Genomic DNA, 12,890 nt, shown 5'->3' on the forward strand with positions numbered 1-12,890 from the left:
ATTTTAGCCATTCTAGTGGGGATGTAATAGTATCTTATTGTGGTTTTAATTAACATCTTCCTAATGACTAATGTCATTGAGCTTTTTTCATGTGCTAATTTGTCATCTGTATCTTCTTTGGTGAAATATCTGTTCAAGACATTCTGCCTACTTTTAATGGGTTGTTTGTCTTAGTTTTAAGAGGTCTTTATATATTTGGGGTACAGATCTTTTTTTCAGTAGTAAGATATGACTTAGGAATATTTTCTCACAATCCATGGCTTACTTTTTTTTCCTTAAAGTATTTCATCTTTGGGTGACTGGGTGGCTCAGTTGGTTAAGTGTCTGACTCCGGATTTCAGCTCACATCATGATCTCACAGTTCAAGATTGAGCCCTGCCTTGATCTCTGCACTGAACAATGCAAAGCCTGCTTGGGACTTTCTCTCTCTCCTCTCTCTCCCTGCCTCTCCCTCTCTTCCCCGCAAAATAAATAAATAAAAACTTAAAACAAAAACTATTTAATCTTTATGAAATCCAGTTTATCATTTTTTTCTTTTGTGGATCATGCATTTGGTGTCATATCCAAGAAATCTTTGCCTAACCCAAAGTCACCATTATTTCCTTCTAGAATTTTTATCACTTAACCTGTTCCGTTTAAATCTGTAAGCTATGTTGACTTACTTTTTGTGAATGGTGTGAGGCAGCCAAACTGAGTTGTTCTTCTGCCACCATTTTTTTCTCCCTTGAATTACTGTGACTCCTGTGTTGAAATCCAATTTACTATAAATCTTTGAATTTATTTCTGGACTTCTTACTCGCTGCCATTGGTCTGTACTGCCTGTCCCTTCAAATGCCCCAAGGTCTTGATTACCGTAGTGCCTACTAATGATAAACTTTGAAATCATGTCCTTAAAGTCCTTCAACTTTGATTTTCTTTTTTGAAGTGAAACAACTTTGGCTAGTCAGGAACATTTCATTTTCATGTAAATTTTAGAATCAGCTTCACCAACCCCAAAGCACCTGGTTTTGGTAGGGACTGAATTGCATCTGTAGCTCAGTTTGGGGAGATTGACCATCTTAACAATATTGAGTCTTCTAATCCATGAACATAGCATGTCTCCATATTTGGGTCCTAATTTTTCTTTTAACAGTGTTTTATAATTTCAGGATTTGGGATTTCTGCTTCTTTTGTTAAATTTATTCCCAAGTATTTTATGCTTTTGGATGCTGTTATTAATGAGATTGTTTGCTTAGTTTTGCTTTTAGATTGTTTGTTGATAATATATGGAAATATAGTTTTGGTTTTTTTTTAATATTGATTTTGTATTTTGCCACCTTGCTAAAATTCACTTACTAGTTCTGATAGTTCATTTGCAGAGTCTTAAGATTTTTTTTTTTAATGTTTATTTATTGTGAAAGAGACTGGGGGAGGGGCAGAGAGAGGGAGAGAGAGTCCCAAGCAGGCTCCGCGCTGTCAGATGTCACAAACCATGAGATCATGACCTGAGCTGAAACCAAGAGTTGGACACTCAACTGACTGAGCCACCCAGGTGCCCCTTAAGATTTTTTTTTTTTTAATGTTCATTTATTTTTGAGAGACAGAGACAGAGTGTGAGCGGTTGAGGGGCAGAGAGAGAGGGAGACACAGAATCTGAAGCAGGCTCCAGGCTCCAGGCTGTCAGCACAGAGTCCAACGCGGGGCTTGAATTCACAAACTGTGTGAGATCATGACCTGAGCGAAGTCAGACACTTAACCAGCTGAGCCACCCAGGCACCCTGCCCCTTAAGATTTTTTAAATACACAATTGCGTTGCCTATATATATATAAAGATGACACCCGTTGCCTCTTCTCAAATTTTCTATTTTTAATTTTATGTTTTAGTCTCACTTCTTGTGTCTGTCTAGTTTTATGTGTCAGACTGTCATTTGCACACTGGTTGTGCTCTAACAGCTTGAGTTTGGAAGGCTCCCCTGATCTGTATGATGTTGGCTGCTGGGTTCAGAGTTCCCACCAGTTCTCAAGTCTTCTTGGTTACTTTTCCTTGGTTACTTTCCTCCTTTGCATGTATGCAGTTTCCTCATCAGCTATGGGTATGTGGAGGGCTTAGCTGAGCCCTTATTTTCAGGATCTGCCTGGTAAATTTCTGACCATTAGACTGCTTGCCCTAACTGGGACCACAACATCAAGCCAACAAGCTGTGTGTTTTCCTCATTTATTTCCTTTTGAGTTTGCCGCTTGGTGCTTTTAACTGGCAAAACCCTGGGCTTTCATCGTTGCCCCCTCCTGCCCACAATCTCCAGTTCCAAATTGAGTTCGTATCTTTTGGCCACAGGCAACAAATCTACCAATTTTGCCATCAGCCCCATGCTGGTAAACGTATAATTTTTTCCATTTGATTGGGGGTAGAGGCATGGGAGTTAGGACCATTCCCAGGCAGGAAAGACAAAGACCCTTACCGTTCTTACCTGAAGCCCTAGTTGGTGTTTCATTTTTTTGTTATTAAAAGAATAATTGTCTGCTTCTGGCCAGTATCCGGTGCCCTTAAATGTTTGGTTTTGTCAGTTTAATACATATTTTTGGGGGGAGGATTCATCACCTTCTTCACACTACTCTTAGCCAGAAATTCCTTCTTGCCATTTTTTATTTAATTTTTTTTTTTTAACTAAAGATAATTTGCTCTTTAGCAGTTAGAGGAATATATATTCTTCTTAGTCCACGCACTTTTACCAATATGGACTTTAAAGAGACTTTTTTATGGAAATAATTCTTAATTACTGCTGGATGAGCCTGTCTAATCTAGTCTCCTTATTTAACAAGTGAAATGACTAAGCCCTGGAGAGGTTGTGCGACCGAAAGTTAATGGCAGAATTGAGGTTATTAGAAACTGTTGCAGCCTGGGTTTCTTGGATAATAGCATCTTTTCTGTTCTACCAGTGACTCTGTTAATATTTATTTTACTTTATTTTTTAAGCAGTTGAACTATCCTCATCCCCTTTTTTTCTCAAACCAGGTCTTGTATGGAAACCAGTTTGTGAGACTGAATGAATGGCCATGCCTTTGTTGAGGCAGGTGTCTGGTCTTTTCCCTCCCTAGGCTGGAGCTCTGGAGAAAACATTTATACTAGATAGCTAGGAGTTGGGTTTTTTTGTTCTCAGCTATAAAATAAGGGGTATTGGGGAAGGAAGGGTTGTAGTTACTTTTATGGTTCCTTTTCATCTCTGAAGTTCTGTGATTCTATGGCCAGAATAAGCATTTGTGCCCCTAAAACAGTATGGTTCTCAGGGTGCCAGGAGAACTTTGGAGTCTTGAAAGATGGATGGGATTTGGGGGCTGTCTGGTTTAGGATGGGAGTGGGGTACCTTCTTATCAGGTAATCCATTCAGTCAAATGGTCTTTAGAGAAAGCGTTCACATTTGGAAATAACATAGATACTAAAGTATATGTTGGGCAGGGGGGTGGTGGTATGGAAACATAGGAGTGAAGTTTGTGAAGAAAACAGATAAAGCATAAAAAGCCAATTTGATGAACAGATTTTGCCCTTGGTCATTTTATTTGTGAGCAATGCATGTTAAATTCCTGTGTATTTCTTTCTTTATAAGGTTCAAATGGTTTCCCCGATCCTGATTTAGTACTGAAGTTTGGTCCTGTGGACAGCACATTAGGCTTTCTTCCCTGGCACATCAGATTGACTGAGATTGTGTAAGTAATTAAAAGTGTACTGACTTTGATTGAATTCAGCAAGTGTTTCTTGAGCCTAGCACTGTACTAGGTATGGTGAGAATTCCCAAAGACTTATAATACTGGTTCTTTGCCTCAGGTATTTCACAGTATCAGTGGTAAGCTAAAGACTCAGACACAAGAGAGAGTGCTTGTGCAAATATCTGGCATTAATACAAATTGTCATAGGAGACGAGTGAGAGAGATATGCCTGTGGGTCAGGGTTGCTGATTTTATTGTGTTGTATTGTGTTTTTTTTGTTTTTTTTTTAATGTTTATTTTTAAGAGATGGAGAGACAGAGTGTGAGTGGGAAAGGGGCAGAGAGAGAATGAGAGAGAGATACAGAATCTGAAGCAGGCTCCAGGCTCTGAACTGTCAGCACAGAGCCCCATGTGGGGCTTGAACCCATCAGCTGTGAGATCATGACCTGAGCCGAAGTCGGATGCTTCACCAACTGAGCCACCCAGGTGCCCCCATAGTTGCTGATTTTAAAGAAAAGGTCTGACATACTCCAGGGCATGTAAAATGGATAGAATTTTTGTAATTACAGAAAGGGTGAGAAGTATAGGGGATGATGGACAAGGAAAAAAGAAAAGCTGGGAAGTGAGGAGTGAACATCTCATTTTAGAGAAATCATGAGGGAACCGGCCCTACCAGAGCACAGAGATTTGGCATTATGACATTAGATGGTAGTACACTTGACCCTGGAACAATGTGGGCATTAGGGGTGTGGACCCCCTGTGCAGTCCAAAATCTGTATATAACTTTTGACTCCTCAAAAACTTAATAGCCTACTTTTGACCGGAAGCCTAACTTAATACATATTTTATGTGTTATATGTATTATATTCTGTATTCTTACAATAAAGTAAGCTAGAGAAAAGAACGTTATTAAGAAAATTATAGGGAACAGAAAATACATTTATAGTACTGTACTGTATCAAAAAAACCAAAGCTGCGTACAGATGGACTCATGCAGTTCAGACCCATGTTGTTGAAGGGTCAGCTCTGTAAGATGAAAACAAATAATTTGGGTGTATTGATGCTGGGAAGGTTTTAAGTACCAGCACTAAGAATATGCATAACGGTTTAGACAGGAAGTAGGAAACCACTGAGCCTGTAGATAGTGTGGAAATGGTGATTTTAGAAGATTTGTTTGGCACCTGTGTACTAGAGTAGATTGGATTTGGGAAAGAACCTGGTAAAGAGACAAGTGAAGAACGCTTGGCTATGATTTAGGGCATAATACAGCGCGGAGAATGAAATTGCTTATCTAGAGCAGAGTTGGGTAAACTTTTTATATAAAGGTAAGATGGTAAGTATTTTTGGCGAATGTGTGATCCATACAGTCTCTTTGCAGCTACCCCTCAGCATTGGCAGTATAGCTGAGCAGCCACAGACAGCGCAGAACAAATGTGGGTGACTGTGTCGTAATAAAACGTCATTAAAAAAAAAAACAGGTGGCAGGCTCATGGGCTGTATTTGCTGACCCCTGATTTTAAAGAGACTTAGTAGCCTTAAAATATATTTAAATTCTGAGTCTTAGGAGGAACATTCTATAAATTCTGTCTCTAATGAGAATTATTTATCAAGCATAATTACAACTGTGCTAAAAGTCCAAGAAGAAATGAAATGACTCCTAAGCTGTTAAGCCTAATTATGACGTTACTGAGAGAAACTACAAAGTCAAGGGAGCATTGATTTTGAAAAAAAAAAAGGTTGATTTCAAGGATAAGATGATTTCAAAGCCATAGTCTGTTTCGTGGAAACACTTACAAGGGCAGATGAAGATGCAGAATTGGTCCATGGATGAGAAGTCAAGGGGCTAAAAAATGTATATTTAGAGTTTGACAGTACTTAGAAGTAGTAGTAGTTGAGTCTGTGAGAATAGAGGAACTTTCTCAAGTGTATATAGAAGAGCACAGTATCAAGGGATCTTTTGGCCTTTTAATAAATGCTCCAAGTTCAGGGGCAAGACAGGGTAAAGGTGTCAAAAAGGCAGAAAAGAACCCGTAGCATTGTAGAGTCAGAAAGGGCTGTAGATCATATGGTCCTGCCTCCTCATTTTGTAGGCGTGAGGAAAATGGGGAGGAGACGTAGCTCTTACTATTGCTTGTAGTAAAGTGGAATTAGAACCCACATCTCCACAAACTCTGGCTTTCCTATGATGGGTATATGTTTCTCTTGTTTCTTTTTCTCCAGGGGTTTTCTGAGTTAATTTCAGGTGCCTTGTGCATTGGGCTCCAAGGAAGGTAGCAGTGCTGCTTTGTGAGGTTGAGAGTAGTTTGAAGGGAAGAGTGTGTTTTAGAACAGATACATCTCAGTTTGAATCTTGGTGATGCTTTTCAGTAACATGACTTTGGATAGCTTTTAAACTTCTCTGTATTTGTAAAATGGGTATTTTAATAAGAAGTTGAGGATTTAAGTCAGATAATGGACATCAGATACCGAGCACATAATAAGCTTTCCTGTGGATCTTTGTACATATGTCTGTCATGGCCCTATCACGTTATATTAAGGTTTGCTTTGGATTTGTCTACTGCCCACCAGACCGTAAGCACCTGATGTCTTAACGTCTTAATCATAACATGGAGAAGTAGAAGGGTGGAGCCCTAACAGAACAGACAGGAATGGCAAGACCACTTTGGGGGCAGTGAGGAGGTAGTGGCGCTAAGTGCTTCTTGAGTGATAGGAGACGAAGCTATTGATGAAGAGGATAAAATGGGAAAGACTTAGTCAAGTGGGTTGTTTGAGGAGGACATCTGAATGAAGCAAGCTTCAGCAAGAAGAGTGTCGTTGACTTGTTGTTTGAGGATATCTTGTGAGGGTATCGCTGCAGTGGAGTGAGTAAGATAAAAGGTTGATGGCAGGATTAATAAGAGAAGGAAATGGAGGAAAAGGAGACTTGTTTCAGAATTTTTGGCAGTTGAAGGAAAAAGCTTATAAGTCAATTATATTTCAGTAAAGCTAGGGAGGGGAAAAGGAAGGACAAAGAAAGCCTAGCTACGAGAACCAGCACATGGTCAGACAGGAGTCTGTTTGTGGTAAGTTTGTTCAGTCTTTTTTTTGTGATGTATGTGCCTGGAGCTCCCAGTGCGACTTGTACTCTGACCAGGTGTTTGGCTCTGATACAGTTTGGAATTCCCAAAGCCTCACAAGAAAGCTGTGTACGTTAGAGAATTGTTTATGTCGATTATTGAAAATTATTCTAAGTATTTAAAACACCTAACAGGGAACCTTCTGGCTGTACATTCATTCTGCCCTTAAAGTGTCTTCACATCGCACTGTGATTGCCGCCTTGAGCGAATGGAAATGGTAGAGATGAACGTTCATTTGTTGGTTGCTCACCACGTGGCTTCAACATGCAGTCGCGTGAGGGTGCTGTGCTGCTCTGCCAGTGCTAAGCCTGGCTTTCATAGACCGCTTCACGCAGTGTGGGCTTTGCTCTGGCAGAGAGGACTTCCTAACGTGAACGTGAATGAGATCCTTACAAATAGGTCTCCAGTTCTGCATTGATTTAGACTTCGGCTGATACAGGTTCTGAATCTCTGTCTTGCTACAAGTTGCTTTTCTCTCCTTAGGGAAAGAAGGAGAGATTATTTTGTACTTGCGCTGTTTCCCAGTGAGTTTAGCTGTCATTTAGTAGAAATGGTTTGACATACTCTGTGTTTATCATTTACTTTCTTCTGTCCTTAACGTCTTTTGGGGTATTTTCCTTCTGGTTCCCCCCTCCACATTACAGTGTATCATCTAATTGCTTTTTTTCCCCCTGTGCTTTCTTTTCAGCTCTTTGCCTTCCCACCTAAACATCAGTTATGAGGACTTTTTCTCTGCCCTTCGTCAATATGCAGCCTGTGAACAGCGTCTGGGAAAGTAGTGATCCCTGGTTGTGTAATTTGATTTCAGGCTTTTGGAGAAAAGGACCCAAGTGACTCTGATGTTTACAAAGCACCTATGAAACCCTGTACACACCTAGTTCATAATCCTCATAATTTATCAACAAACACAAAAAAGTGTCTTACTTGAGAGTAAGGGTATGTGTGAATATGTGTGTGTGTGTGTGTGTGTGCGTGTGTGTGTGTGTGTGTGTGTAAATAAATTTATAAATGGGGGAAGTATTGGAGAAGGAAATACATAGATCTGCAACTTTGAGCAAATAGCAGCAGTGTTTTAGGAGCTGAAATTTCAGATTTAAAGACTTCAGCCTCAACTACTTCCCTATTTTTGTGGGGAGAGGAGGGGGTAACTAGAGCTATTTGGTTGTTTTGAGCGGAGGGGAATCGTTTTTGTTCAGTCTTTCCTAGTGACCAAACTTAATTTTTAAGAATAATGTATTGACTTATTAAATGGAACCGTTTTGAGTTTGAGGGATCTCCGGAAGGATGGAGTTCTGTGTTGGTCACATGTTAAAAGTTTGCTCACCTTTGGAGTAGAGGGAATACCTATTTTCAGATATCCGTCCATTTTCATCTCATTATAGTTAAACAATGTGACTTGTGAGTGTTGCTCTGATGTCTGTGTTCTGGGTTGTGAAAATTATTTGAAAAAGAACTCTTACTACATTGAAATGTAGAATTTAAAAAATTTAAATATCAGTCAAAAAAAGATGAAAAAGTTATAATCTTAAAGGATTATAAGTTGGAAAATTTCCTAAAATAGGAAATAAAGTTTGATTCCCTTATTTGGTGGGCAGTATGTACCCAAAGTTGGTTTAAAAAAAAGATTCCCATTAACTTTCTATTTAAAAGAGCATTTGAGGAAAGTTCTCAAGGCAGCTTTTTTCCCCTAAAGTAGTAACCTATTACTCTTTGGAATAGCACATTTAGGTCTATGTTAGTTCCCAGGATTTTTACTCAGTAAATCCTGATGGTGGGGGACTTTGCCTAAAAGATCTTTAAGTAAGATTGAGGCCTGTGTAGGTAATAAAATATTACCAAAGTCTACAAAAGTAATTTAAGTTAACCTTACATGTTCTCTTTCATGACAGAGAACAGCACTGGTTCTGTTATTTTTTAAATGAATAAATGATTTTTTGATGTTTAGTATTTCTTCCCTCACTACTGATCCTTGGACAGAAACCATTCTTTATACTTGATGGACTGTTTTCAGAAAAATCTTAAGTGTACAATAGTTGTCTAAAATTGTACATTTAGAATGGAGTAGCTTAAATACTAGGTCTCAGAAGTCTAAAAAATAGCAAGGAAGACTGGGCTTGGAAAGCAAGGTCTAAAGTTGCTTGTCATATTCTAAAGCTCTGAGGAGGAATAAATGTTTGGACTTTGGACTATAAGACCCCATTTATGATTTTAAAAACTACACTTGAAATAAAATGATTAAACTAAATTTTGGTTCAGTGACATTACTTTGCACTTCATAGTCCTTTGTACATTGTAAGACTTTTTTTAAGTCTTAATTTATTGCTACAAGTTTTGTGTGAAACTATAGCATATCCCTGAACTTTACCAATTTCTGATTTCTGTTCCCCTGTACTGTGATCCATGTTCAGTTGAGGGTTTTTTGCCTTAGTTTGAGACTGAATTTATGTCTTTTATAAACATGGTATGTGTCTTTTATAAACATTCTGGAATATGTATGGCTTCAATGAATAAATTTAATGGGTCTGGTTGAAGTGAAGGGATTTAATTTTGGTAAAATGAAGTTAATCAAACATTGCCCACTGGGATGTAGCCAAAGTCTCTAAAAGTTTAATGGTTAAGCCTCTGTACTTTTATTTTATCCTTCCATTTCATAGCAGTGTAGTATTACACATCAAAGTAAATCTGTAACCTGTGACTTGAGTCTGTTATAGTCCTAGAAAGAGACCCTTAACACAAGTTGCTGAGGATTCTGAATTCAGATATAAGCATTCCAGATCCTTCTCCTCATGAGTTTAACTGCTTGTATGGTCTCCACAACTTGAATGGCATTGGTCATTCTGGAATTCCTGCCAAAATCATCACAAGTTCCACATCATCAGGGCTCCCTGGGTACTCCCAAGAAGAACTGATATTCTTAAAGTTTAAACAAACTGTTACCTTTAGGTGTACTCAAGGTATTTGTCTTTAAATTGTTTCTTCTTGACACCCCTGACAATGGAAAAATTATCAAAGTAAACCTACTCTAAGGATGGCAGGTTGGAGCATAGCAAAAAGTCTGCGTGTTTGAATCCATTCCCAATTCTGGTTGTATTTTGTTTCTTACAACTGATTACTGTTACAATAGAGTTTGAAAGCTGCTTTTGACGTGAATAAAAGAAATCCTGGTATGTTGGGACTAAAGCTTAAGAATACTTGTCTCTGAGAGGAAGGTGTTCTAATGTTAAGGAAACAGTGCCAAATACACTGTGCGTATCTACAGTTTAATCTTTGAATGTATGTTATTTGATTAGCTCCCTCCTGTGTGATGGCACCATGCATAGAGTCAAATCTTTGTGATGTTTTGTATGGCTATAGACTTTGGCAACATGTACATAATGTGTAAAGCAAGTTTTTATGATTGAGGAATCAAATTTATTGAATTTTATTATTGAAAGTTGAAACAACATGTATGTACAAAAACAATAAAAGAATATACTCTTTTCATGGACTATAGTATTATGTGAATGCTACATTTATTCCAAACATTTAGGGCCTGCAGAAATGTACTGAGAAACTCATGGCTAGATAGCAATACTGTTTTTTTTTCCCTGATGGTATGTTTTTGATTGAAATATATTCTCATTTTAACCAGGTTAAGCATTTGGAATCTTAATGGTATTTACTTTTTGCTAGATAACGGCAAGATAAAACTCAGCTTTGCCATTGCTAGAGTTGACAAAATTCCACAGTAATTAAGATCAAATTGATTTTTGCTGAACATGGAATGCCAAGTTAAAAATGTATGTGTGTACTCTTTTAAGAAATTTGGCAGTCCTTATCAAACTAGGAAATAGAATAGTAAGAACCATGGTTTGTCTTACATTGCATAGAATATTCGTTTTCTATGTATCTAATTGCAAGACAGATTTTCATCTGAAATCAGGTTTTTCAAAGGGCACATTTTTAATTTTGGTTAATAGGAAATGCACTTAACAAAAATTAGGAAGAGTTCAGTATAGTTTGAAATAAAACCCAGGAACCAAGAGTAATGTAAGCACTTGTCCAAAAATCCTACTTGATAGGCCACAAACTGTGATAAAATTGGTGGGGAAAGGGAGTGCAGAAAGAATTTGCTTGTGGTTTTATTTATTTATTTATTTTTATTTTTTATTTTTTGCTTGTGGTTTTAAAGAATACTCATTATAGAAAAAAATAGAAAATTTAGAGAAGCTACAGTAAAGGAAAATAATTTCTAATACCATCATTCATTGGTTACATTTTTGGTGACAATCAAATTTTTTTGTACTTCTATTTGAAAAAATGAATTCTGTAACAGGTTTAATAAAGAGATTCTTTTTAAGCTACAAACTATAAATTGAGAGTCTTGCATTCTGTTTTGTATTTAATTATTGTGTCCCGATATAAACAGTCACATGAGCACATGAAAATAAAATGGGAGAAATTACAGTCCACGTTCAGTTACCCTTAATGAGTATTTAACCTTAGTCCAAATTCTTCAAGTAATTTTGTACTCCTCTTTTTTTCCCTCCATCTGTCTTGTAGAGATTTGGGAACTATACATAAATTTTAGCATCTAGATACATACATCCGGAAGAATGCAAAAGATAAAAATTAGATCTACTCCGAGGTCAGACTATTTGGATTACCTGCTACTGACCATGTTTATACTTCCCATCATTAGTAGTTTTAATCATCATTTAAATTTTAATGAGGACCAGGAAAACAGGATGTTTGGCTCAGAGAAGGAAAACCTGAGCAAAATGAAAAGATCTGAAGGTAGGGCAGTCATAACAGCATAGTTCTACTTGTATAGAGTATCTAATATTTCCATTCTGATAAAGATTGATTTCAACTGCTCTATCTTTAATGGATCTGGTTCTATGAAGCCTTCCTTTCTTTTTAGTAAATGTATATTTTGCAAGGTTATTCCTCAGTAACAGTTACTCATAACTGCCTTAAATTTCTTATTTTTACAAAATTTAATGGAAAGTAAATAGATAATGGGAATAGTAACCAACTGTTTTAACCAGAGAGGAATCAATATTTTAATTAGATTTCAGATAATTAAACAATGGAACATCAAGAAAAACATGGAAGTTACTTGACAGATGTTTGACAGCATTTGTCTAGAGCAGTGGTTCTCAACTGGAGTGATGACACCCCCCAGTGGACATGTGAAAACATTGGGAGACATTATTATTTGTCACAACAGGGGGCATACTACTGGTATCCAGTGGAAAGAGGCCAAGCTAGGGGTGGTGATGGATAGTGCCTAAAATATGCTGTAGCATAACTTTAAAAAGCAAATCAAGTTTACTTGAATCTATAGTTCATGGTTTAAAGATGAAATACACATTTGCTTGTATATGCATATTTTAATTCTGTGAAATGATACGTTAGCTTCTTTCCATGCACGAGTTCTCATTATTTTCACATTTTTCCTTGATGTTTTGAAACACCAGTTTCCCAAAGCCTGTCAGTTTGTTGTCTAAGCTTATTTGAAAGAAAGCAGTGTTTTTTGAAAGATGGTAATGCTTTACCCCTGTATGATGTTATAAGAAATTCCGTGCTTCAATTACCTGTTGTATAAACATCAAATTAGCAAATTTTCCCCCTTAATCTGCATGTAGTTGATTTCCACATTATAACCACCTAATAATGTTCTTAAAAATGCTTGTTGTAACATCCTGTGCTTGTTTTTGAGGTCATATTTCCAAGAATAATGATTAAGCATTGTTATTTTTTTATAATTTTTTTTTTAATGTTTATTTTTAAGAGAGACAGAGACAGAGTGCAAGCTGGGGAGGGGCAGAAAGAGAGAGGGAGACACAGAATCTGAAGCAGGCTCCAGGCTCTGAGCTGTCAGCACAGAGCCTGACGTGGGGCTCAAGCCCACGAACTGAGATCATGACCTGAGCTGAAGTCGGACGCTTAACCGACTGAGTCACCCCGGTGCCCCCTTTTTTATTTTTAAGTAATTTATCTGGTGGCCTTTTTTAGTCTTCTGAAAGTGATATTCAAGTGGCTTCAATCTAATGTGATTTTCCTAAATATTACCTGTAATTCAAATAAGTAATTGGCGTGCTTCTCATA

The 12,890-nt window shown here is 37.5% G+C and overlaps 1 protein-coding gene across 1 annotated transcript in view; it reads left to right on the forward strand.

Annotated features, from left to right (window-relative positions):
- LOC125916888 (dehydrodolichyl diphosphate synthase complex subunit NUS1) overlaps nucleotides 1-10,284 on the forward strand; it is a 31,531-nt gene extending 21,247 nt beyond the window's left edge. The window contains exons 4-5 of the mRNA XM_049623145.1: nucleotides 3,582-3,681; nucleotides 7,486-10,284. Coding sequence (XP_049479102.1) covers nucleotides 3,582-3,681; nucleotides 7,486-7,576 — 191 coding nt within the window. The 3' untranslated portion in view covers nucleotides 7,577-10,284. The remainder of the gene's footprint in view (nucleotides 1-3,581; nucleotides 3,682-7,485) is intronic.
- The last annotated feature ends 2,606 nt before the right edge of the window (nucleotides 10,285-12,890 follow it).

Source organism: Panthera uncia, unplaced genomic scaffold (genome assembly GCF_023721935.1).
Source record: "Panthera uncia isolate 11264 unplaced genomic scaffold, Puncia_PCG_1.0 HiC_scaffold_1293, whole genome shotgun sequence".
NCBI classification, from domain to species: domain Eukaryota; kingdom Metazoa; phylum Chordata; class Mammalia; order Carnivora; family Felidae; genus Panthera; species Panthera uncia.